At 33.1% G+C, this 25970-nt stretch overlaps 1 protein-coding gene across 1 annotated transcript in view; it reads right to left on the bottom strand.

The window, feature by feature from the left end:
- LOC129218812 (thyrotropin-releasing hormone-degrading ectoenzyme-like) overlaps positions 1-25970 on the bottom strand; it is a 126299-nt gene that overhangs the window by 47368 nt on the left and 52961 nt on the right. The window contains exons 7-12 of the mRNA XM_054853134.1: positions 15904-16058; positions 14326-14439; positions 12770-12898; positions 11110-11175; positions 7119-7184; positions 6569-6783 (exon numbers count right to left, since the gene is read on the bottom strand). Coding sequence (XP_054709109.1) covers positions 6569-6783; positions 7119-7184; positions 11110-11175; positions 12770-12898; positions 14326-14439; positions 15904-16058 — 745 coding nt within the window. The remainder of the gene's footprint in view (positions 1-6568; positions 6784-7118; positions 7185-11109; positions 11176-12769; positions 12899-14325; positions 14440-15903; positions 16059-25970) is intronic.

Raw genomic sequence — 25970 nt, 5'->3', positions numbered from 1 at the left:
CTTCCCATGGCAGTGTTATGCATCGTACGCAGTTCTTGAAACATTACAATGGTGGTAATATTGAACCTCATTTGTAAAACAATTCCATCTGTCATAAATAAAATCGGAACATATTTTCACAGTTGGCATTTAGTCCTTCAATATTCACAGTAACTTAACTTTTCAACGCCAATTTCCCCTAGCGGCGCTTTTTAGAGCTATCTTTTATTTCAGAAATCAAAATCCCATATCATAGTCTACTATGTAAGCTCATGAAATTTGGCAATGTTTCACTCAATACTTCACTCGCTAGAGGGCTGTGTATACCTCAAGTTATTTTATAACCACCCTGCACATTATTCTTATCAATTATTTTCATGAAGAGACCGTCGAAACATGAAAATTGTTTGCTCGGATCGTGTGAAAATATCATGCACACTTTTTTCGTGACCAGCCACCCTCCTCCTCCTCCTCCTCCTCCCTCTTTAATCCTTCAGAACTCCATTGGGTGAGAATTATTTCCCTATGTCTATTTCCCTCAAAAAATTTTGAAATGTTTTAGTTTAGTAAAATATTTCATTTACAATTTATTTTAAATGCCACATCGTTATCTCACAGCAACACTAAAACATCTAATCCCAGGAATAGCAGGAAGATAAACTGTTGCTTTGAGGGGATGATAAATTATGCAAAATAATAATATTTGCTGAAACATATAAAATATTGTTGAAACAAAATTAAATATAAAGTTTCTTTTCCTCTTGGTGTGAGTATTTTGTTCAAGGCATGAGTTCTGGAGGTTTCATCCCGCTTTCCGGCTCGTTTGACGCTAGTTTACATTCTGGGGTCATTTTAATATTGGTTTTATATTTCCTGGCACTGATTTTATCGTTAAAGATCATACGGGTATAAAATGTTCTCATTTACAGATTGAAATTTGCTGAGGTTATGAAGTTTATATTTTGTACAGGAGATCGGACTGTTTCGCAACTATTGATGTTATTGCTGATGAACTGGACAATTTTTTGATAATTAAATTCTATAATCCCAAATTTTATCTCAATATGTGTTATTGCTACTGATAGAAAACTGGACAATGATAGAAAATTTGAAGTTTCCAAGAACTGAACCTTTTCACATGTGTTGAATTTGATAATTGAGAAAGAAATGGCTTTTTCAGCAAATACTTGTTTTAAAAATGCTTAATTTGTCAAATGAGATTCAAAGAGGGTTTTTGTTTACATTGCTTCTTTTTGTTCCAACTTTATTTTCTTTTACTTTCTCATTCCTTCCTTACAATTTTCATAATATCACTGTACCGGCGTTACATTTTTTTTTCTCTTTAATTTTCTTCTTTAAGTGGCAACATTGTTTTCTGCTTTGATAGATGAAATGATGGGCCGTGGTAGCCCGATCGGTAGAGTGTCGGATTCGGGGCCGGAGGGTCCTGAGTTCCAACCTCGACGGTCGAAGACCCACCGTCGTCATTAAAGGGGACTGGGCGACGTTAAATATGCTCGTGGTCTCAATGTCCTCCAAGTGAAACGATACCTCTGGGGGTGCTAGCACCAGGCAGCTATTAGCTCCTGGTCTAGTTCTAAATTCTCATTAACTGTTCGATCCGGTGATGGTGCTGCCATCTATCGGTGTAAAAAATAATGGAGGCAAGGCACTTAGTATGCAGTCCTCGACATAAATACAGTTGTAGTCAGTTGTGACTCGGAATCGAAATCGAAATAGATGAAATGATTCCAAATTTTGTAATAATTATATCCGTTATTTTCAAGTTGACTCGGCAAAAAACATTTAATGATGTAACATTGGATGAATTTGTTTCTGTTTTCAAAAGAATATATTGAAAACATTGTTCTTGACAAGTTTAAAATTTTTTAACTGAATCTCAGTGAATTTTCTTTTTCATATATGTTTGTCGTGTGTATTCTTATAGTTGTAATGTGCGTTGATGAGAAATCACCTTCTTTCACTTCAGTACGTTTTGGGGACATCGCATCAAATTTTCGATCTCATAACCCCCCCCCCCCTTCACCTCCTTTGACCAAAATCCTTCATTCACCATTATTTTCACAGAACGAGAATCTGCTTGAAATGCAAGAGACAAATAGGAAATAGACGAATTAACTTATTGCTAAAAATATCGATTGCTAAATAAAAATATTTGCTTACAGAATACGTATGAGTAGTTGGAAACACAACACATACTGCCGTCTTAATCGCAAAAGTCATATCTGCACTTTTCATCAAAAGTGAGTTATGGTCACCAAGTGGTTCTTTGTCACATATTTCACCTAAATACAATGTTTTGTGATCATTTGTCAATGAGAAATACAGGGTGGTTATAAAATAGCGTGAGGTGTTCAGAGCCCTCTAGCAAGTGAAGTATTGGACGAAACATTGCTAAATTTCATGGGCGTACATAGCAGACCATGGGATTTCGATTTCTACAATTTTAAAAAATAGTACCAAAAGTTACCACCAGGGTTAATTTTGGAGCTACAAAGGTGTATTATTTGCGAATACTAACGAATTAAATGCCAAAAAATGCAGCACACATCAAGTTTTTTGCTACAAATAATTGTTGCTTACAAATGAAGCACAATAAAACTAACAAGAAATTTCAATTTGTAACAAGAGAAGACTATTACCAAAAGTCGTCAGGAAGAAATTTCGGCGCGGCAGCAAGGATTTCTTTCTGAATAATATACATGTAAGATGGTGCACCACCCCATGTTGGGCTTTAGGTACTGAGTGTACGGCGCACTGTGGTGCCAGAGTGGAAAAAATTCGATTTTCGAAAGCGCTTATTTCGATTATTTGGTATATGATTCTCACACTATATAAGATACAGGATATAGGAACGGCATGATTTTTTCCGCTGTATCGAGGGTATTCCCATTAATTTAGGCTCAAAGTCAGAATTATGTAAGTTTGACCAAATTCCACCCTACTCAAGATGAGTGATAAAAAAATGTAAAAGAGTTAGAAAAAAATAATCAAATTATTCCCCTGTTCTACGATGGTCAATTAAACCTCTCATCAGTCAAACAGTGCAAAAAAATATTACAGCTCTTTACAACGTTATAAGTTACGAATTTTAAATTAGCATTGAGAACAGCTAAGATAACAAAAAAAGCTCCGGCTTCCTCCGCGATGGGGAAGGTTATTTATCAAACTAGGGGTGCTTAAGTAAACATTAGAATACAAATCACCTGCCTTTATCTGCCTATCCGATCATAACACAGAAAAGAAAGGAAAGGGTTAGAGTACGTATTTGTTTGTTGCACTATTTTGTTAATAGAATTGGCTCAGATAAAACATTTCCCCTCGTCAAAACCTTTTTTATTTGAGTTCAGTCTAGTTGCTAACGTTGTCTACTCATGAGCTGTATCAAAATTAAATACCGTGATTTGTGTGAGTGCTTGTGGAGTGGTACAAATTTCGACGTATTCCTTCGACAAAATCACCCTGAACTTGACGTAGGAAACATTTCTTTAATGCTGACAGCTCTTAGCAAAAGTTTCTTGCCTCATTTTAATTAAAAAAAAAAGATCAAGTAAATCGAGACCGGGAGAGGTTCAAAAAATTGTTCAGCGAGTGGATGGAAAATGAATACGTTTTCAACATACCGGAGCAGGAATCTACAGGATGTGTTGAGAGACCAAGTAAAGACTTTGATGATTCTGGTGAACGAAGCAAAAAGAATAAAATACATAAATTTCAAGCATCGTACCAACAAAGCTTGATTAACGCAGCTGCGACACATGAAAAGCACGATAAACCCAAAGCTTTGTCAGCCGATCAAGCATTAGCAATATTTCTCCAGGCCAATCTGACAAAATATCAGTACGAGGTGATTCGACAAACACTAAAAGATCTTGGATGCCATGTTTTTTCCAAGTTATAAAAAATTAATCATCTCAAAGAAGCAATGCTATCCTGATAATATGTTAATTAGTGAAACATCTGCAGCTGTCCCTTTGCAGAATTTGCTTGACCATACAGCTAAACGAATTCTGGAAACAGAACCCCTAGAAGAACTAGAAAAATTGAATGAACATGAATTAATATTGACAACGAAATGGGGATTCGACGGTGCCTCAGGTCAAAGTGAATTTACCCAAAAATATTCGATCAGCAATAACGAAATAAGTGACTCGAATTTATTCATGACGTCCATAGTTCCTCTGAAGCTCACAATGCCAATTGATGTTGATCAAAATGGATCGATTTGGGAAAACGGCCAACCTTCTTCAACAAGACATTGCAGGCCCTTGAGATACAGTTTCCAGAAAGAGACACTTGATTTGGCACGAGATGAAAAAAAAGGGTTGAAGAAAAAATAGAGAAGTTGGAAATTACCCAAGTTGTGATCGGCATTAATGTCATCCGTATTCGACACACGTTGGTGATGACAATGTTGGACGGCAAGGTAGCTCAAGCCATCACAAATACAAAGTCTGCAAGTGTCTGCTACATATGCAATGCTTTACCTTCGGAAATGAACGACTTTGCAAAAATCCAACAGAAACCTCTTAATGTGAATGCTCTCGAATTCGGTATCTCTCCATTACACGCCAGAATCAAGTGTATGGAATACATCCTTCACATTGCATACAACTAAAAATTCGAAAAATGGAGGACTACAAAAGACACAAGAGACATGCACGAAAACGAAAAGAAACGTATTCAACAAGAGTTTCTTGAGAAAGTCGGCATCAAAGTGGACTTTGTTAAGCAGGGTTGCGGATCTTCAAATAATGGCAACACAGCCAGACGTTTTTTCAATGATTGCAAGGTCACAAGTGCAATAACGGGAGTCGCCGAAATTCTAATCCACCGGATCGCTACCATTCTGGAAGTCATAAACAGCAATGCAATGATTGACCCAGAGAAATTCCGACTATTCTCAAAAGAAACAGCAGAGCTGGCCATTGAGAAGTATTCATGGTACTACATGCTATCCACAGTACATAAGATTTTGTTACACGGTGCTGAAATAGTGCAGAAGTCAATTCTCCCAGTCGGAATATTGTCGGAAGAGGCACAAGAAAGTAGGAATAAAGATTACAAGGCATTCAGGATCACCAACTCGCGAAAAATGTCTCGTATATATACCAACGAAGACGTGTTCCACAAGCTACTGGGGACTTCGTATCCTTTTATTACGAACATGAGACCCGAACCAAAGAAAAAGCATCTGGAAATCAGTGAGGCAGCTAAGGAACGGTTAATCTAATTTCCTTGAATTTGAATTGGTATGTATTCTTTCAATTTAAACAACTATTGACTAAGAATCTCAAACTTTATTATTTTTAAAATTCTCCGGGTCTTTAAGCTTCCTTGAAGGAATCATTTTAAGCAATATTTAATTTAAATATATGCTCAAAATATTTGTTGCAACTTGTTTTTATAAGTACAACCTGTTTCGGAAATTTAAAAAAAAAAATTATGTTTCCAATAGTCTTTCATTTACTAATTAGTTATTTAACTAACTTCAAAATGTCAATAAAAACAGTTGAACTTTATGTATTTTTTTGTTCTTTTTTGAACGAGACCGGCCCCAGCTTTCTATGTTAACCCGTTCTCGATATATTGAATTTTTTCCACTTTTTGGCCATTCGGCCCCACTGTGCGGCGGCAACATTTTTTTGATAGCAGTTTTATTTATCATGCATTTTGCATTTCCTACGGTATGGAGACCGTGCTCGCCCAATCTTTCACCTTGTAATTTTTAACCATCGGGATTTCGTAACGATGTTTTGTATATGCGACATGTTCCCGATATCTCAACTTTCAAAACTAGAAAAATGTTGCATGTAGGCGAAATTATCCCCCCCCCCCCACGCCCCCAGAGTTGTGGAAAATAAGGTGTATTGTGTGCAGTACCTGAAAAATCTCGATATTGGTCACATTGAACCTCATTTATTGACAAAAATCATATTTTGTGAATAAAATTGATGCATAATTAATCAGTTAGCATTTAATCCTTCAATAGTCATAGTAATGCACCTTTTCAATGTCCGCTAATATTTCCCCTGGTGACTATTTTTTGTATTAATTTTATTTCAGAAATCGAAATCCCATGGTCTACTGTGTATGCCCATAAAATTTGGCAATGTTTCGTCCACTACTTCACTCGCTAGAGGGCTCTGAACACCTCACGTTATTTTATAACCATCTTGTATATTTTAAGTTATTCTGAAAAAGTTGCATCTGAATCAAATGCATGGAGGCGCAAAAATGAAACGGAAATTTCTCATTTTGAACACGGCTGCAGATACGACTTTTGCTCTTAGCAGAGCATCGTAGCTTTTTTTTTTTTTTTTTTGTTAGATCCGTTAACAGAACACAGTTAATTTCCTCTTTAAAAATAGTCGCATTTCCAATTCTCACCAAGAACCTTTTGGACATTCAACCAGAAATATTCTCCGATGAAATCAAATAAGTTGGGGCAACGTTTCTTATCAATAGAGCAGTTGAGCTTAAGGATTATGAACGGATAAATTTATGTTCGGCAAAAATGTTATGATTGTATAAAATAAGATCAATAGTTTGATTTGCTGCTTCCTACTTATCTGGAACTTTGAGGTTGATTTTTGAATCTCCGCCATCTAAGTCACTAAATGGCCGTTGTAAAAGAGATGTTTCTACATCTAATCTGAAAGGATGCTGTTCAATCAATCCCGTGCTGTTTTCATAATTCCTAGTGATGGTAACAACTGGATAACCAGCTTGACTTGTCCATGTTCGCATAATTTGCTTGACTCCAAGTTCATTTCTGTTCCACTGCAAAGAGTGAAAAATTAAAAATATAAAAATGTGCTAAGTAAATTCAATAAGATATTTGAACAAAGAATAGGTTTTTTGTTGTTTTGCTTTGTTAGGAGAAAGATCTTTAGGCGGGGAGAAAATTTTTAAAGACGATATTACGTAGCTAAATTAAAATTTATTCGTAAAAGAAATTATCATGAAGTTTTGAAATTCAAAATTCTTAATTAATCCCATTTTTACATTGTATTAATTTTACTTTACATATTGTAAATAAGTACATAGCTGCAATTTAATGAGACAATTAATTATCTATAAGCGCGGATAGCTCTTTTATGTTAATGAATACTTACTAAATTGAGATTCTGCCACAAATCCTGCTCTCTAGCATTTTTAAATGAATATCTCCATAAATAATTCTAAAACAGGAAAATACAACTTTTAAATAAAAAAGAAACACAAGAAACAATTTTTCAATTTTTTCATGTGAAGTCTAAAATATTATCTATGTAACTCTTTTACATAAACTATGTAACTCTTTCAATGTATCATTGAAAGATTTAGGTACATTAATAAACCAAACTCAATTATTAAAGAATGGTAGTATTGCTTGAAGACTTATGTACTGTGTATCGCGTCTCTCCCTACCTCTTTGCGTTTTAATCCCATCCAATAGCGTTACTTTTGAAGGCATAGTTATTTCATATTTCATATTTTTATAGCAAAAAATATTTTTCGTTTAATTTTTAACAAAAACATATGAGTTTGATTTCAAAATTGTATTTCCATCAACGTGGATTTTGAAGTGAGCAAAGATTTTTTTTCCTCAAAATAGGAAATTTCCGTAAAAATGTGCTTGGAAATAAAATGAAAAAACAATATCGAATTTGTGATGATACAAACGAATATAGCCGAATTCCATGGCTGATGATGGAAGAAGAAATCTGAACCAAAATGGCCGAAAATGTAAAACATTTAGTAAAATCTGAACTAAAAATTAAAAAATTCACCAAAAATGTGTCAAAGGAAAGATAAAGAAACATAAAAAAAAGTGAAAAGGGTGTAGGAAAAACTATCGTAGGTTGGAAAATGCTCTTTCTACAAAAACGCTAAAAAAACACAAAAGTTAGCAAAAAAGTCCAAAAATATTCGCCGCCAGCAAACAAAAGAACACAGCTATGTCGAACTTTTTTTATTCGTTGAACGTTAACCACATACGTTTTAACAGGCTTTAACTTAAGAAGTTTTCAAAAGTGTTTGTCATTCTTTAAAAAAAAATCGATTTGTAGTCAAGTTAAAAGTGTAAGACGCATAATCAGCCCCCAAAATAAGATATTTATGTAAAAAAAACGCACTACAAATTTGATTTTTTTTTCTGGTGTGTGCACATCTAAGGCAAAGTGCAATTTGAATGATATAAGTTTTTTTTTCCCTTCGTCTTGAATTTTAAATTGAAAAAAAGAGGGACAACTTTTCATGCTCACGTATTAAATTACGTAAAATTTAAAAATTCAAAATTAATGATGATGCGATGAATTGACATTCTATCTCAAAAGGCTTTTGTAACGTAAGGCAACCGATATCAAGACGGCTCTCGCAACCAAGGAAAACAGAGCACATTGCACAACTGCTAAAACTTTTCATGTTTACATTTTGATCATTGATACCCAACGTAGTCGTGTTTTTTGAGAGCTGGTCAAAAATGATATCGGAACAGAAGTGAGACAACACATGGTGATGTTGGTATTGCCACGTTGATGAAAAGAATATTTACATACTTCAAGTAACAGTATAGCACAAAATGCGGAAAATGGTTACACCGGTGTAACGGCATTATGTTAGCTAGGGTGCATTCGGAAACAAGGATCGGTCGCCTCGGTGCCACCGCAAGCGTTCGGAAACGCTTGCGATCGAACCGGTGACGTCACTTAACCGCGTTCGGAAACGCTGCGATCGTTTTTTGGCGGTCGACTTGATAGTAACCTGTCGTACTGCAGTCTGGAAGCGGTTAGCGAGGTCACATACATCACCATACTGTGTTGGCCAATCCGGTCGTGTTTCATGTTTTGATCGTAACGCACGTGACTTTCCCCATCACGAAAGTTATGCTTTGAGTGGAGCGTCGTTTGCTGCTGAACCAGAACTGCCGCGGTGTAACCACGAGCGTTCGGAAACACAGCTGTTCTACCAGGCTTCCTGGAGAAATTCCAAATATGTCATAACCACACCGGTCTAACCACGCGGTGTAACCGGTGGATCGTTTCCGAACGCAGCCCTAGTGGTAGAGCTTATTACTTTTTATTTGTTCGTTATTTTCTTTTGCTTTTTTATTTATTTTTTATTTAATGGGAAATATACTTTGAGCTCTTTGATACTTGAAAGCTCATGAATTTTTCACTGAAAAATTCATGAGCTTTCACGCGTTGTATCTATGTATTGAAATGCAATGTTGAATGATCCCGAAAAAGTGCATTATGTACTACAGATTTTTGCGTAAAACATGACAGAAAAAAATTCCTTTTTTTTTTCAACTATTACAGCACAGCTAGTATGTTGGGGACTTTTAGTCTTTAACAAGTGCAATCTTTCAGTTGCAAAAAATAGCACCACGATGGTAAGTGTTCCCAAATGCATAACTGCATATGATTGAAGAAGATTATGTATCTATCAAGGTTATATTATTTTCGTTTCGACTGCTTAGTTTATGTATACTTAACTGAAACTGTCCTCAAATTTAACTCCTTGCATATCACATGCCTAATTTTCGCTATTTACTTTACCTATGAAAAACCTATAGATACACAAAATCAGTTATTTACTCAAGAAAATAAAATTGAAGTTTTCATTGATGTGTAACAAACGATCCTCTTATTCGGCCAAAATAAATTTCGAACACTCTATACACAACGTAATTCTAAGCAGCAAAATTTGATTAAAAGTCATTAAATTAGGAAAAAAATACGCATGACAATGCTTAGTACTAAACAAATGATGCGACCAATATTTATTAGCAATTTGTTTCAGAGAAACAGTCAGATAAATGACTTATTGAAGGAAAAAAAATAACTGATGAACTTCGAAAACCTACATAATTGATTCAGTTCACACTCAGATTTGGGATTTCAAAACTAATCATTAAAATTGCTCAAAAAATCACATTCATTTTTTGCTGAATGTATAGAGATACAAATCAAATCGCTCATATTTTAAGAATCTGAACAAATATTTCAAAGCAAAATATATTTAATTAGTATTAGAAAGTTATATAGTTTACTTAAATTAAAGAATGACGTTCTGGATTTTATTGATAAAAATTAATTTAAAATAGCTTTTATGAAGAGGAGGAGTATTTATGGCTGAAAAGCCTGTCGGATGTCTTTTCATCCATAAGCTCATTACTTTTTGCATTGAAAAAGGCGTTCCTTGTAACGCCGAAACACGTGTCTGCAGTAATCTGCAATTTGTGCGTTTTGACGTTGTTATTTCTTACTTTTCTGTTCAGCACAACGGTATTTATTTATCCCAATTTGAAGTATTTTAAACTCGCTTAGCTAGTAGTAAAAAAAATTCTCCTCTACCGCAAACAAGGGAAAGAGTAAAAATATGACAACGGTGTATATATGTACAAATAAAAGTATTTAAAAAGAGTTTTAAAACTCTGCAAACAGCTGTTTCCGGGTTATAAAATCCCTTCTTCAGTGCATAAAAAGAGCGATGGAACACAAGTCCGACAACGGACAAGTGAACGAGAAAAATTTATTCATTACTATAGTCTATTTACTCATGAATGTCTTATTTTTTCTCGTTCACTTGTCCGTTGTCGGACTTGGTTGTTCCATTGCTCTTTTTATACACTGAAGAAGGGGTTTGATTTTATAACCCCGAAACAGCTTTTTGCAGAGTTTTTAAACTCTTTTTAAATGCTTTTATTTGTACATATATACATGTTGTCATGTTTTTACTCATTTCATTGTACAAAGTTTCCGACTGCTTCTTTTACTTAAACAAGATAATGTTTATTTTTCTTTCTTTTTTAACACGAACCTCAGTTAAGTAAGAAGACACGAACTCAGTAGCCATTTTTCAAAATCAATAATTTTACATTGAACTTCAATATCTAACATTTTTTCGAAGTTTCCTGGTAATTACGAAAAATATTCTTCGTCGCAAAGGAACGATGAAATAAAGGGGTAGTTTACGGTTCCTTCTAAAAGTCATAGATTGGCACGACTGTCGATTCTGATGCTTTATGTCGATATTCTTCGTCCTTTTTATCGACAATAAAGGATGGCACCTATACTTAACGAGTACCGATTTGGGAATACAAGAAAAAGTTCAAAATACCTTTAAGCCTTGCCGAAAATTCCTCTCACCAAGGAAACTCTCTAGCATTCTTATAATGGCTCCACCCTGAAAAGAAATATCAATTGATGTAAACAAAAGTATTTGCATTGAGAACATTACACATTTTAATAACAATATGTATGATACTAGAAAAAAATAATACTTTAATTAAAATTATCATGTTCCTTCATAGTAAAAAATTTTCAAGTTTGTGTGAATATTACAATCATTGATTAACTGTGATTGATGAATTTCTTCATTCTTTGAAGTAGACAAAATCGAAAACTTGTATGGATTACTTCTTATTGAAGCAATATAATGGGAAAAAAAAACATGAGTCAAAAAGTTTTGCTTCAGACAAAATTTTCCAAGGAAAGGTTTTCTTTTTATTATTAAGGATATTTACAATTGAAGCCATGAGAAGCAATGCAATGTAAGTGACTTTTTCAAAGTTTCAAGCAAAACTCGTGCGAAGTTGAAACCCTTAGGTAGACTTTCAATGAAACGTTTTTCTAAATGATTCTATATTGATACACCTACCAAAGCAAAAATGGATTGGGTCCTTAAATTTTAAAGTTTTAGTTTCCTGTTCAGGCAAAAAATCCCTTGTAGCTTTCGTTTTAGACTCTACTTTTTTTCCTCGAGTACTTAAGTACCCTTTGAGAAAATTATGTGATCTCTGATAATGACAGAAATAAACTGAAACTGTTTGTAGTTAACATTTTGAATTTTATAACTACATATAACTTTGTAGCATTTTTACGATCTTCAGCATCTGACATATGTCATAAAATAAAGTAAGTAAAGTTACAATCTTCCCATTAAAGCAAGACGTAAGCGATGAAAACGAAAGATGTGAACGTTGGGAAAAAAAAGGCGTGAAATAATTTTCGCTGGTGTTTACGATGTAAAAAAGAAATCATTGTACGGTCAGACAAAATGTAACGAATAAACTGAACGATGAAATGTATAACCCAGTTGTTTAACCTTTAACTGTGGAGGGGAACTGTTGTACACCCCCGAAGAACTGGAATTTCGTACTGAAACGTTTTTAATGCCTCTATATATGTGCATATACATAGTATATGTTACTTACGATACTGTTTCAGTTGCACTTACGTCAATAAATTACACAATACTCATTGGAAAATTTCCCAATTTTCTAAAGTTTGTGGAGTGCACGTGACTGGAAATTATAACACTCTTCAAAAAATAAAAATAAGTTTCTGAGTTATTTTTATACATTTTATAAGTGATTTCAAAACATGTGGGCCACTTTGGAGCACTATGCGACACAGTGTCCCATAAGCTACAGTTTAGAAAGTGTGTTATGAAATAATTGAATTTATTTTTAAATAGGAAGTATAATTGATATGTGCTTGAGTTAGCCAAAAGTTTAAAAAATAATAATAACACAGCTGCACTAAACTAGCCAACCAGAAAATAACAGAAAATCTCCGAAGCCCAATCATGGTCATTTTTGTCTCACCTGACTAATATTATATCTTTGTTAGTTACAAATTCCAATGAATACTGTGTACAATTGTTTCGAAGCTACAAGTGTTACTTTCTTCGACGCGACAAATTTGACCTATGTGACAAAAATAGATCTATTGCATTATAATCAGTGAAAAAATTTTCAATTAATATCAATACAAACCTTTAAATAAGAGATTTCATCAAAAACATCAAGGATTTCTTCAGTAGATACAGGTGCTGCCATAGCTCTTGATGTTACTAAGCTATCAGTTTCCATTACTTCATAAATTGAAGCAATGAACAAGTGCGTCTGTAAATAAAAATATTGCTTAAATGTTCACATATTCATACATACTTCATTATTTGAAATTGTCTTTGTGATGAAACAGTGTTGAACAAAAATTTTTCCAACTGTTGTGCCCTCTATGTGTTGTAAGCAATCAACGAATTGCTTATTTACCTCATCTGACCGAAGTTGATGTTCTTATGTTTTTTGGACTCGGGTCATTTGTAAGCACTAACGTTCACCAGCCCCTACAGGCGCTGCTCCTCTGGTCCAGGGCCTCCACCAGCAGCACTGCCGACCGAAATCCGCTCCTCCAGGGTGGTGGCGTCTATGTCCTACACACCCACACGCCTACACACACACACACCCGCGCGCGCGTCTGTACACACGCACGTACACACCACCTCCCAGAAGGAGTGATATGAGCGAGGTTCCTGGGCCAAAAGACATGGACACCACCGCCCAGAAGGAGGGACACGCTCGCAACAATTCGTTGTGTGCTGTATGCTGCTTTTTCTAAAGAGAATTGTGTTAAGTCGAGAGGGTTGGGTAAAAATACAATCCATTCCATGGGAAAAGAGCCGTTTGTGGAAGCAGTAAACCCAACGAGTAATGTTTTATCATAACTCGTGATTGCAAAAAAATATTGCATTAAGAGAAATCACAAGATTGAAAAAAAATCGAACTAAAAATTTTAGACATCAGTACGACTAATATTCACCGATATATGAAACGTAGCGTTTTGTAGTATAACTCTTTATACTCGCAGTCAATTACATCTGGGTTTTGGGGGGGGGGGAGAGAAATACAGCGGCAAAAAAGGGTTTAAAATTACATTCCTGCATAGGAGTGTGCTTTTTTAAGTTGTACGACACTTTGTAGTGTGTTTTTACGCATTCATTCATTTTCCATAGCAATAAAAAAATAGAAATATTTTGCATTTTTACTTCGACAACCTGTCATTCTTCTGAAAGAGCGATATGTTTCAATATCATCTTCTGTATGGTCCCAACCAATTTTGAACTTTTTTGAATATCTTCCTGAATTTCGGTAGCTAGTGTTAAAAATTTTTGCGCTGGTATTATTTTTAATGGATATTTTTTTCCTTAAATGTAACGTGGGGGACTTGGTCATTTAAAAAGTTAGACTACGTATTTTCCACTATTTTTTTCCGCTTCAAACTTAACATATCTTCAATTTTGATCGTTTTTGAAATTGTAAGTACACATCTGGACCAACGGTTCTGAAAATAGAGGTATTGCAGGCCGAACGAGGATACACTGCATATGTTACACATACCTAAAACATCGACGGAAAACCACATATTTTCGGTGATTGGCGAAGTGAAGGGCGACATTCTCCAATTTCGGTCTTGCACAGTAACATATATGCATACATTAAAGAACATTCACGAATCCAACTATGGAAACATAATATAAAGTTCAACGTACAATGTTCCAGTCTGGTTGCAAGTAATCCACTCCAACATATTCATAAAAAGTAGCAAATCCTTCATTTAGCCAAATATTGTCCCACCAGGCAGGCGTTACGAGATTTCCAAACCACTAAAAAGAGAAAAGAGAGTTTCAGATGTAACTATATAGCTTGAAAGAGATGTAGAAGAAATAAAAATGTATTTTTACTCTTAACTGGTGAGGTGAGGGTGTCTTGCACTCAAGAAGAATTTAACTTTTGCATTCAAACGGTTTGTACTTTCAAAATAGGCTTTTTATATTTAGGAAATGGCAGACGAATGCATTTACTTTATACCAAAGCAGGAGAAAATCAGAACTTTTATCAATTTTTAAATAAGTTTCAAAGACATTTTAAAATATACTTCAATCACCAAAAATAACCTTCCTCGGATAAATTTGGAGTTGGACTGCCTGAGTAATATAAGAGTAGAGGATCATTGTCAAGTGATACGTAGTCCAAACAAGTTCACATTATGAAAACTTTTCAATATTGTTTAAACGTTTTTTCTTAGTCCCTTCCTGTCGAGAAAGATATAAAATAAGACCATTACAGAGTTTTTTTTTCACATTGTCATTATTATTATTGTTATTATTTAGTATCTTTTCAATCTTTTTTTCTTTTTTGGCAAGTTGGAAAAGCGGGTATTGCTCCATTCTTTTCCAAAGTGAAATTTTTTTTTACGATTTAAGATTGATACAGGTCAATTTTAATTTTTCCGTATCTCAGTATTTATTGTCCTTTAAAGTTTGTGGAATTTTTTAAGCTGAAAAGGGCTTTAAAATTACTGAAAACTTGATTTTGAATTAAATTTTCTGCAAAACAAACTTTATTTTTTTAATTTCAAAAAAAAAATCACTACTCTAATTTTTTGAACACAGATAAAGCATGTTCAAAAATCCGAGCAAGAGCATGTTCATATTAGAAAAAAAATATGTAATGCAGGTGTTAGATGGTACTCCGGAAATATGACTTATTATTTCTACCAATTGAACTATATAAAAGCTGACTTCAGATGATGAGTTGTACCACTATACTCTACAGAGTATTTTTTGAAGTTAATATTGGAAAATAAATATGTTCGCTTTAAAGTGATGCCTAACTCAGCTCGATATGCTGAAAAAAAAAATTAGAGGGGTTTTTCTAAATTCCTACCAAAAAAGTGGTCAAAAATCAAATTAAAAGAAAAAAAATTCTCCAAAACATATTTTTTTTATTCAGAAAAATCCAAAAGTATAATAATTTGAACTTATTTATTTGTTAAAAAAAATTATGAGCAAAATCCGCGACATGATGGCACAGGTGATTTGACGTGTGACCCATCAGTTATTCTCCAGCCAGCTAATTTAGGCAAATTACTTCCATTAAACATCAGTCTCACCTATATAGAGTACTCAAACACATAATATGTTTTGTTTTTACGATTTTGATGAAGCATGCTAGCTGTTCTATTGCATGTGGTGTCGCTCACTTTCAAATAAAATATTACACATCAAACTTTAAAAAAGATAAAATATTTAACCTCGAGGATTTTTTTTTAAAACATTTTAGATTACCTGATGCGCAAGTTCATGTGCAATCACTAGCGTCACAAACACCTTACTATCAGTGGGTGATTTTTCTCTGTCGTATAACAACGCTGATTCTTCAAAAATTATGATACCCCAGTTTTCCATAGCAGCATGTAAGAAGTCTGGCACTGCAACTAAATCTGTAAGAAAGTAAACGATCTTATTTTCAGGTTTAGAGTCATTCCATGTCAAGTGATCCAAAGGTTTTTCATCACATTTTTGTATCTCTTTGAAATTTGCTAATCGATTGTACCCTTCAAGGTAATCAAAAGTCCAAATTTTTAGATTTTTATCTCTTTTATTTTTTTATTTATGAGACTTTGATTTTTGGAAAAACCCTCTTTTTTTCATGGATGCTTGAACATAAAATGGACGATAACTCAGCACCAAATGTAGACAGAAAGATTCGGTAAAAAGCATTTTAAAGTACATTAATTGCTGTTTAATATGGTATCCAACATGACCAATTTTGCAAAAAAATTCAATTTTAAAAATTTGAAGTTATTTTTAAAATTTAAATTTTCCAGAAAAAATAATGATTTTTTTTTAAAAAATTCCCAAATGCTTTGCTTATTTTATTTTTGTTTGTTAAAAATGTCAAGTTGGGATCCCAATAGGATCATATTTTTATGATTTTTTTTAAAAAAAATTTGACTTAAGAAATAAGGATATTTTCCAGATTCTATCTAGTTAAATATGGGGCTCTCTCTTTCTGGTGATGGTCTTGTTCAGTCCCCCACCCCCGCCGCACCACCACTTTTTTTTTTCAAAAATGTTTTCAAAAGTTAAAAAAAAAAAAAAAAAAAAAAAGCGAAAAACCGAAGGGAAAAAAAAAAACTGGTACGTAAGAGTAATAATCAAAACAAACGCTGCTAAACATCAGAAGTGACTGAGGCTCATAAACGGGAAGGGGCGGGGGATCACAAACACTAAACGTTGGGGAAACTTTTACAGACAAAAAGAACCAGGGGTATACTCTGGATACACCGTATGCTCTCAAACATTTTTTAGACATATTATGTTTTTGATGCATACACATATTGTACGTAATATTGCCCTCAGAAAAATTGATGGGAACATCACTGAATAGAATCACATTCATTTGCAGCTTTCTTTTTTTTTTCGGAAAGTGGAATGGTAGAGTGAGGGGGGGAGGGGAATCTGGAATGACGCTTAACAATATGGAAGGTATACTCAAAAGAGCAAAGTTTGTTTGATCTATAACTGCTTTTAATATATCTATAGATAGATTCCGTTGCATTATTCCCCTTCACAACAGAAATTAAAAAGAAAGCAAGCAACAAAGAAAGAAAAAAAAAAAAAAGCTGCACTCCAGATGTTGTAGAAAGTTATGTGTGGACAGACATATGATCTGACACAGGGATTGGAAAAAACATTTTTTTTTTTTGCAGCGAACTACAACTATAACTTACTTTGTTACAAACGTAGTTAACTTACAACTACAACTACATTTTTTAAAATGTAGCAACTACAAACTACTTTTGAAATGTAGTCGCTATTTCGCTACTTTTCAAACAATAAGTAAATAAAGAGCATAGGGGGTCCCAAAAAAATTAAAGTCGATTTTTCAAGTCACAACCTTCTTATATGTTTCCTATTATGTCAAAACAATGGGGTTGTTTCCTTCAGTCAAAAGTACTAGTTTTAGTCACTGAAATTGATAGAATAAGCAAAAATAAATAAATAAATAAATAACTACCATGGAGCGAAAAAAAAACGTTCATTTTCCCAACACTTAATTTTTAATTATTTTTTTTAAATGTCCGGTTTTGAAAATACGCCGGAAAGGAGTGGGTTTTATGACGTCACAAATGATGTACTTTGGCGCATCTGTCGACCGCGTTTCCCCGTTATGATAATAAAGAAGTAAATTAAATATTCCGCTCTACGCTTGCTATTGTCATCGGCAGAAGCGTAAACAATGAAAGCGCACCGATTAAAATAATTTTTTTAAACATCAAACTTGGTCAAATTATTTAAAAAATAGTCAGATCCTATGTTTTTAAGCATGCTCTTTCAGAAAAAATACTTTTAAAATTTCGAATACGATCCCATTGTGAAAAAACAGTTTTATATAATTTGAACAACAGCAACCCGTGCCAACTTGCATCTGAAAGTAAAGCAGCACTTGTAAACGCTACGCCAAATCGAAAAGAAAACTTTTTTAGAAACTCGAAATTTCTGGTGATAAAACGTTGCCCCTACACCCCACACACCACATGTTCCACAAAAACATTTATTCAAATTAAAAAATATTTAAGATATCCCACACTTGGCCTAAAATTTAAAACTTTCTTCAAAAAAATTTTCTTTTTTTTCTATTTATCATTAAAAAAATTACATACAAATGTAAATAAAATATCAAGTTCAAAAATTATTAGCCAACACATTTTCAAATCAAATTTGCAAACGAATAATAAAAAAATATTTTTTTTAAATTAAAAATTTATTTTAACCTTGAAAAATCGATATCTTTGACTACTATGTTGGGAATTTTTTAATATTGGAGGAGAGCAAAATTTTCTATTTAACGCTTATTACCTACTTTAACTGTTTATATTTTTCAGATTGATAATTTTGTAAAATTTACCTTACATTTCTAAAAATATGTATAGAAAAAAAAATAAAAATTATGAAGAAAATTAGAAATGTTAGGCCAAGTGTGGGACACATAAATGTTTTTAAATTTGAATAAATGCTTTTGTGGTCCATGTGGGGTATAGGGGAACGTTTTATCAACTGAAATTTCGAGTTTCTAAAAAAAGTGTTTTTTTATTTGGCCTAGCATTACAAGTGCTGGTTAACACTTTCAGACGGAAGTCGGCACATGTTGCCGTTGTTAAAATTATATGAAACTTTTTTTTACGATTGTTTTGACGTAAAAGGAAAATTAAAAGAGGGTGTGCGACTTGAAAATCAACTTTCGATTTTTTTAGGACACTCTAATACACACACACCGTAGGAGGGTTGAAAGGTTTAGATTAATAAATTAGCTCATCTGAACATGAAATGTTACGAAGACTTATCTATTATTTCTTTTTTTGCCAAAAATGCACGCTATCACACTCTTATACTGCCGTGTGCAGGTAAAGGGCAGAAACTGCAAATTTTTCATTTTCTATTTTTTTGCATTTTTGTCATCTATTGTACGTTATCTCTACTGTAAAAGCTCGATTATATGGTTACCGCTGCAAAAAAGGCGCGAAAAAGACGTCTAATTCCAACATTTCCCTATTGTTAGTATTGAATCCACCACACATTTCTTCAAATATCTCGAAAAGTCATTTCTGCAGATACTGCCGTTTACCTGCACACGGCAGTATAGAACACTGTAGTACTCGTATTTATTGTAAGCCGGTCACCATGGCATTCACAGTAGTTTCTTTATTTGGTGAGTACTGTAAAAGCACCTTTTTCACGAGACTTAAATTTTGGCGATTTTCGCGTACCCGTCGTAATTACGAAAATTTAAGCCTCGTGAAATATTTTTGTTTTTAACTTTCGGCCTTCATATAAAATTTACGAAATTTTGAACTCGCGAAATCACCGATGTCTTCTTTTTCGTGAAAATAAGTTCTTTTATAGTATCGGAACAAGAATCTCCTTGAAACTTAAAACGTTCATCCACGGAACATTCTCGGCAGCCAGAAAAAACAAAGTAATTACTAAATTGGCAGTTATCTTGAATTCATTTTCTTTTCTTTTTATGTCAAGCTCTATTCAATACAAATATTGGCGAAACATGAAAATTACGATGGCAAACTGACTAATGGCGTCAAACAGACAGAACGTATGGCATCAAAATGAATCGCCTGAGATCAACTCGTATTTTTATGAATCTTATTTCTCATTGCATCCGCTGATGTACTTGTGTAAAATTTGCGCTAGTCAAATTCGTTTGAACCTTGATTCTTTTTTTTTTTTAAGTTCATTTAAAAGTAGTTTCCAGAATTCGCTTCAAACTACTATTTTTTGTATCGAACTACTCGCTACACTATTTTTTTAAAGTAGTGCGCTACACTACAAACTACTAAAAAATGTGGCTACTACAGTAGCGTCGCTACTTGTATCGCGCTACTTCCAACCACTGATCTGATACTTTTGATTTATTTGTAGTTTTGTGTGAAAAGAATGGGAAACATTAAAACAACATGAGGGAAACACTATTTTGCTATGATGTTGGGGAAAGCTATTTCTTTCCTCCTTCCGAAATTGAGGGTTGGTGTTGGGGTAGGGAATGAAATGAATCATAACTTTCCTTATCAGATATTGAATTAATCAAGTTTACTTTGTGAAGTTATGATCTAAAAAGAAACACTTGGTCCGGAAAAAAAGCATTTGGGGTAAAAAAAATTCTCAGTTCAATCCCCAGCTAAGGCGTGATATTAGCATAGTGATAATCGTATGCATGGTTGGGGGGTAGGGGGGATGCACTTCGTCTTGTTTTAAAGAAGAACATTTATCACATTTCAATAAGTTGCTTTATTTTATTTTATTTTATTTTTTTACATTTTGAATACTTAAAAAAAAAAGATTAAAAGTGGTAATGCCGTGGGGGGGGGGGGGGGGCGTATTACCAATCTACAAGTTCATGCCAGTTCATTCCAAGCATAGTCATGTTTACTTACTACCAGGCTTGGAGTTGATTACGAGAAAATGTAATCGATTACGATTATGATTACCAGCTTGAAAAATAGGAGATTACAATTATGATTACGATTATAATACTCTGCCAAAACGTAATTACGATTACAGCAACGATTAGATTACGTCAAAAATGTAATCGATTACAATTACGATGTGCCGATTACGATTTTGATTACGATTACAGTCTCGTGAGAGGAAATGACATGCACACATATACTATATTATTCTCATTATTATTTTGCGGCAACAATGTCATAGTTAAAAAATTATGATTTTTGATTGTGCTTTTAAATGCTACATAACTATTTTGACCATATATCCTGCACAGGTAATTAGGTGTCCTATATCCAAATGACTTGCCACATTATAATGCATTTTGTACATGATTTAAATTTTCATTATTATTTTTCATGCAACCAATACAGTTTCTAAAATTTATGTACTATATTTCTACATTCTATTCTCTACAATTTGCTATAATATTATTTAATTCAACCTATTTTTTGAAAAAAAAAAAAAAAAACCCTTTGTATTTAATTTTGCAAAACATGCATGGTATTAAAATATATTCAAATAGTATAAATAAATGATAGGAAAATAAATGTTCAAAATAAATACTGCAATCAAGACAATTTTTTATTGCATTTTAATAATACCAATGCTTTAAATGTATCATGTTTCATCCTCATTCTCTGTGAGGTATAAAACTTTCAGGCAATACTGAATAACCGCTCAACAGGTGCAGATGATGCACAAATTGACAAGTACTTGGGAGCAATTTTGCTCAGTAATGGGTATACATGAATATTGGATCCCCAGTATTCTAGGGGATCAATATTATGCTCATTTGGTGCGCTAGTTTCATACGCATTTATTTCGCTTTCGATTTTCTCCTGTATTAAGGAATTATTATTTTTGTAAGTGCTGGCTGGTTTTTCTAAAAATGCGAACAATTTCCCTTTTTTTGCAGGCTGTTTTGGTGACACATCTTTTGTGTCCTTATCTTCTAATTCAGTGCAAATGTTATGACAGTCTTTGTTGACATTATTTCTTCCTTGATAATTTCTTTTATTTTATTTTTTGTGCTTGAATCGTACCAGTTGCATTTGAGCCTTGGGTCTAAAAATGAAGCCACTTGAAATGCTTCCGTTTCTTCATAGTGACTCATTCTAGAAGTTAGTGCTGACAACAGCTTTTTACTGTCGTATTAAAGTATTGCAAATTTTTGGTCAGGAGGTCCTCAAGATGGTGCTTGAACACTCTTAAAGCAATATAATTGGAAAGCACTTTAAAAAGTAAAAATGAGTATAATAAATTTTGCTATGGTTTCCAGGCATTATTTTTTCCCCCACATGCATAAGCATTTTATAATGATATTTTTATATCTCCGTTTCAAAAACAAGTGTTTTTACAAAGGCTAAAACTAATGTTTTTAAAATCTTTAAATGCAAACTTTTTTCTCTTATATACCTATTAAAAAGTATCAGCATTGAAATATAAAGCATAAATTTAAGATTAAATTAGATGTGAAAATATTTTGAAAAATCACTTACCAGAGTGATGTCATCACAAAAATCAAAGAACCGCTAAGATAGTGCGTGTGAATGAGCACTGAAGTGCAAATCCAAATTCGCTCTTCTTTTGACAAAATTACTCCTCTTCCGCCAATGAAAGTAAAAAAAAAAAAAAAAAAAACACCAAAGGCATAAAACTGTTTTTTTAGAACTTTGTCGAAACGAAAACATGTGTTCGTACAGCACTGTTGATATTGTTCTCTTTCCGAGGTGGTAGCTCCGCTTGTTTGTCTATCATTCACAGATGAAAAGGAAAATTGATGACCAATCCAACTTGGGGACGCGTTCCTGTCAATGACACCTACAGGGTACGAAAAACACTAAGATGCGGCATGTTTATGACCCTTCGCCAACGAGCCCTTTTAGCAGCAGGGCCTAAAGGCTCTGCTGTCTAGTCCTTTGTATGTTTCTATTGAAGTCTTTTCTTTTCCTCAGTCCAGATCCCATCGTCTGCATAGCATTGTAGAAACGCAACTTGAAAGTTTTCACTTTCAGCAAGTCGGGATTACACGATTACGGAACAAAATTACGATTATCTAAACTTAGATTACAATTACGATTATGCAAGAAACACTTGATTAAAATTACGATTACAAGATTACGAGTGTCCCATTGACAGATTATGATTATGATTACAATTACACAAAAATGTAATCGATTACGCAGATTACGATTACGTAATCGGCGATTACTCCATTTGACCATCACCCAGTAAGAGAATCCTATATTTAACTAAATAGAATCTGGAAAATATCATTATTTCTTAAGTTAAATTTTATTCAAAAATTCATAAAAATATAATCCCACTGAGATCCCAACTTGAAACTTTGCACGAATAAAGATAAAATGCACACAAACGTCTGAGAATTTTTTTAAAAAATTCATTATATGTTTTTTTGAGAAATTTAAATTTTGAATTTAAATTAAAATTTTTAAAAATGAAATTTTATAAAAAATTAATCATGTTGAATACCATATTAAACAAAGTACTTTAAAATTCTTTTTACCAAATCATTCTATCTATATTTGGTGCTGAATTATCGTCCATTTTATGTTCAAGCATCCATGAAAAAAAGAGGGTTTTTCCAAAAATCAAAGTCTCATAAATAAAAAAAATAAAAGAGATTAAAATCTAAAAATTTAGACTTTTGACTACCTTGAAAGGTACAATCAATGAGCCGAATTTCAAAGAAATACAAATATGTGAGTGAAAAATTTTTTCACATTTTGGATCACTTGACATTTTTGAACATTCATCAAATGACTCACAAAAGATAAGTAAAAAAATCTTTCCACGTGAAAACTCTGTTTAAATTGTATTCTTCACCAGATTAACTAAAAAATGGCGAATTTGTATTGTTGCGAACAGGAGTCTCTAATAAGGCCAATTTTGAAAAAATGCCAAAAAAGAACATCAAACTTTAAAAAAAAACTGAGAAAATCATTTTTTTCACTATAAAAACACATTAACCCCATTCGATAAATTCAAAAGCATTATCGAAAATTCCATATTTTCTTCATTGGAAAGAGCAAAAAATCAATTGTCACATTCAAGGCACTGATTAGTCTTTGATTCTATTTTTCTGTCACTCCTGCGCACAATTCGCGCACATATGTACAGTTTATGCTGCACTAGATCATAGTCTTTACCCGACATTTTGGTTTCTTAATTCCAACCGCGGCCTTAGTAGAGTACGGTTTACTTCTCCAGAGTTATCATATCACAGAAAAAAATGACGGTACACAACGATATTTTTCGTTTTGAATTCGTCATCTACATAAATGAGGCTTTCTGGAAGAATTAACAACTTTTTTGAATTAGTAAACTACAGTGAATCATGAAGAAACAAAATTTACTGTAAAATAAGATTATGCTATTTCGACAAGACTTTTTTGTAATTGCAGTTTCTATACTTTTTGCTGTTGATATCAAACTGCGTGTTGACAACGCTTTATCGTCAGTTAGGCTTTCTGGTGACGATAAAATCACGATCACGATCTAGAGAATTTTTACTACCCTACATAGAAAAATTGGGGTTTGGCATTATTGCTCTACGTGGCCTAAGAAGAAAAAGAGCAAACCCAAGTCTACGCATAATAGAATATCCAAAAAATGACCTTCCAAACAATTATTTTTGATGGAGACATTACTAGTAATCTCTGGTGCGACCATTACTTAAAAATATATTGTGAAGTCAAATTCTCGATTTTTGAATGGAGGGTCAAGACAGAATGTTCGAAGCTTTTAAAATGAGTTTCTTGAACCGTTGTCTTCAATGAGCAAAATAAATGAGTCTCTCTATTGTAAAGCTGTCAACACAATTTCAATGAAATGTCATTCAAGTTCCTTCGCGTAAACAAAGATATTTCTTATTATTTGCAAAATGTCAAGACAAAAGCCAATTTTATAAATTAATTATATGATGCTATTGAACGAAACATTAATTTGCATGTTGTTTAAAAGCGAAAAATAGTATGAAACAGAGCTATTGTGTTTTCTGTGTATCAAAAGTTTTCGCATTACTGTAGTAATACACAAAATTATATTTATGGTTCAACATTTTACTTGCCTACTTATCAGAAGCTATCGTTATGAAATAACTCTAAAAGAGTTCTGAAATCAAGAGTTCTGAAAATATCTAAAGATTCAAATTAATTGGAGTATAGTTTCGATGTATTTTCGTAAAAATAGTAAATTTTTAGCTAAAGTTAAGAGCTGGGAGCTAAACTGGCGGGAAAAAATCCCCCCCCCCCCCCATTGATGGTTTCGTCAAGTTAAAAATGGAGTAGGGGAATATAATTCCGGAAAAAGTCTAAAGAATAATAATTATGCATTTTATAATCATTTATTATTTATTATTCAAGGGTAGCCTTTATGCAGGGAAATATTGGGTAAGTGAAGTAATGAGGCAAAGTAAAATAGCGAAATACATCTATGTTAATAAACATCAATTTATTCCAGTGAAAAAAATAAATAGGTAGTATATAATAATGCAAGTCGATTTCAAAATTTGATACACAAATTGCAATCTTTTGTGGTTCATAAAAAACAAGTTTTGCTGTTATAAAATTATAAAGCTTTTATAATTAATATTTTAACATTAATTAAGATTTACTGGTATCCAGTACAGTCTTTATTTAGTTAATATTAGACATGTTTCGATTTTAAATGTTAAATACAATTTGTCATGTTGCACGCGGGCAAAAAGGGAATAGTTCATTTCATTCACTTATTCATTCGTTTATTAAATTACTTTCGTATTAAGTAACTAATTCATTCATTTGTTGTTATTTTCGTATTCGTAGTGAATAAACACTATGGGAAGATTAGCTACATTGCCTAGAGAGGTTGGTCATATTTTTTTCAAATAAGGATAAGACAACGTAAGAAAGATTCACAGCACATAGAGAGGAAATAATACCCAGGACACCGGTGGGGGAATCAAACCCGACCTCTCACACAAAAACCGAAGAGCCACGGAGGACCAAAATTCATTCATTTAGATTCTTTTATTTATGAATTCACTTATTTATTTATTTATTTACTTATTTTCTTATTCGTCCGTTTTTTTATTAACTCATTTTTCCCTCATATATTAATTTGTTTATTTATTTTCTTATTATTTCATTAATTATTCTTTCATTCGTTTACTTATTCATATGTAAGGAAAACTATTTTTTATAATCAAAAGAAAAATATTTCATTCGAAAAACTTTTTTTTTTTTTTTTTACTTGGTCCTATGCCTGAGACAAAGTGAAGTTTTCCACGTTTGTAAATATAGAGAAAAATAGAGAGATACAGAGATAGA

The sequence above is a fragment of the Uloborus diversus genome, chromosome 3 (genome assembly GCF_026930045.1).
Source record: "Uloborus diversus isolate 005 chromosome 3, Udiv.v.3.1, whole genome shotgun sequence".
In the NCBI taxonomy this organism is placed as follows: Eukaryota; Metazoa; Arthropoda; class Arachnida; order Araneae; family Uloboridae; genus Uloborus; species Uloborus diversus.
Note: the sequence above shows the minus strand (reverse complement) of the source record. Positions and strands in the feature narration are given on the sequence as shown.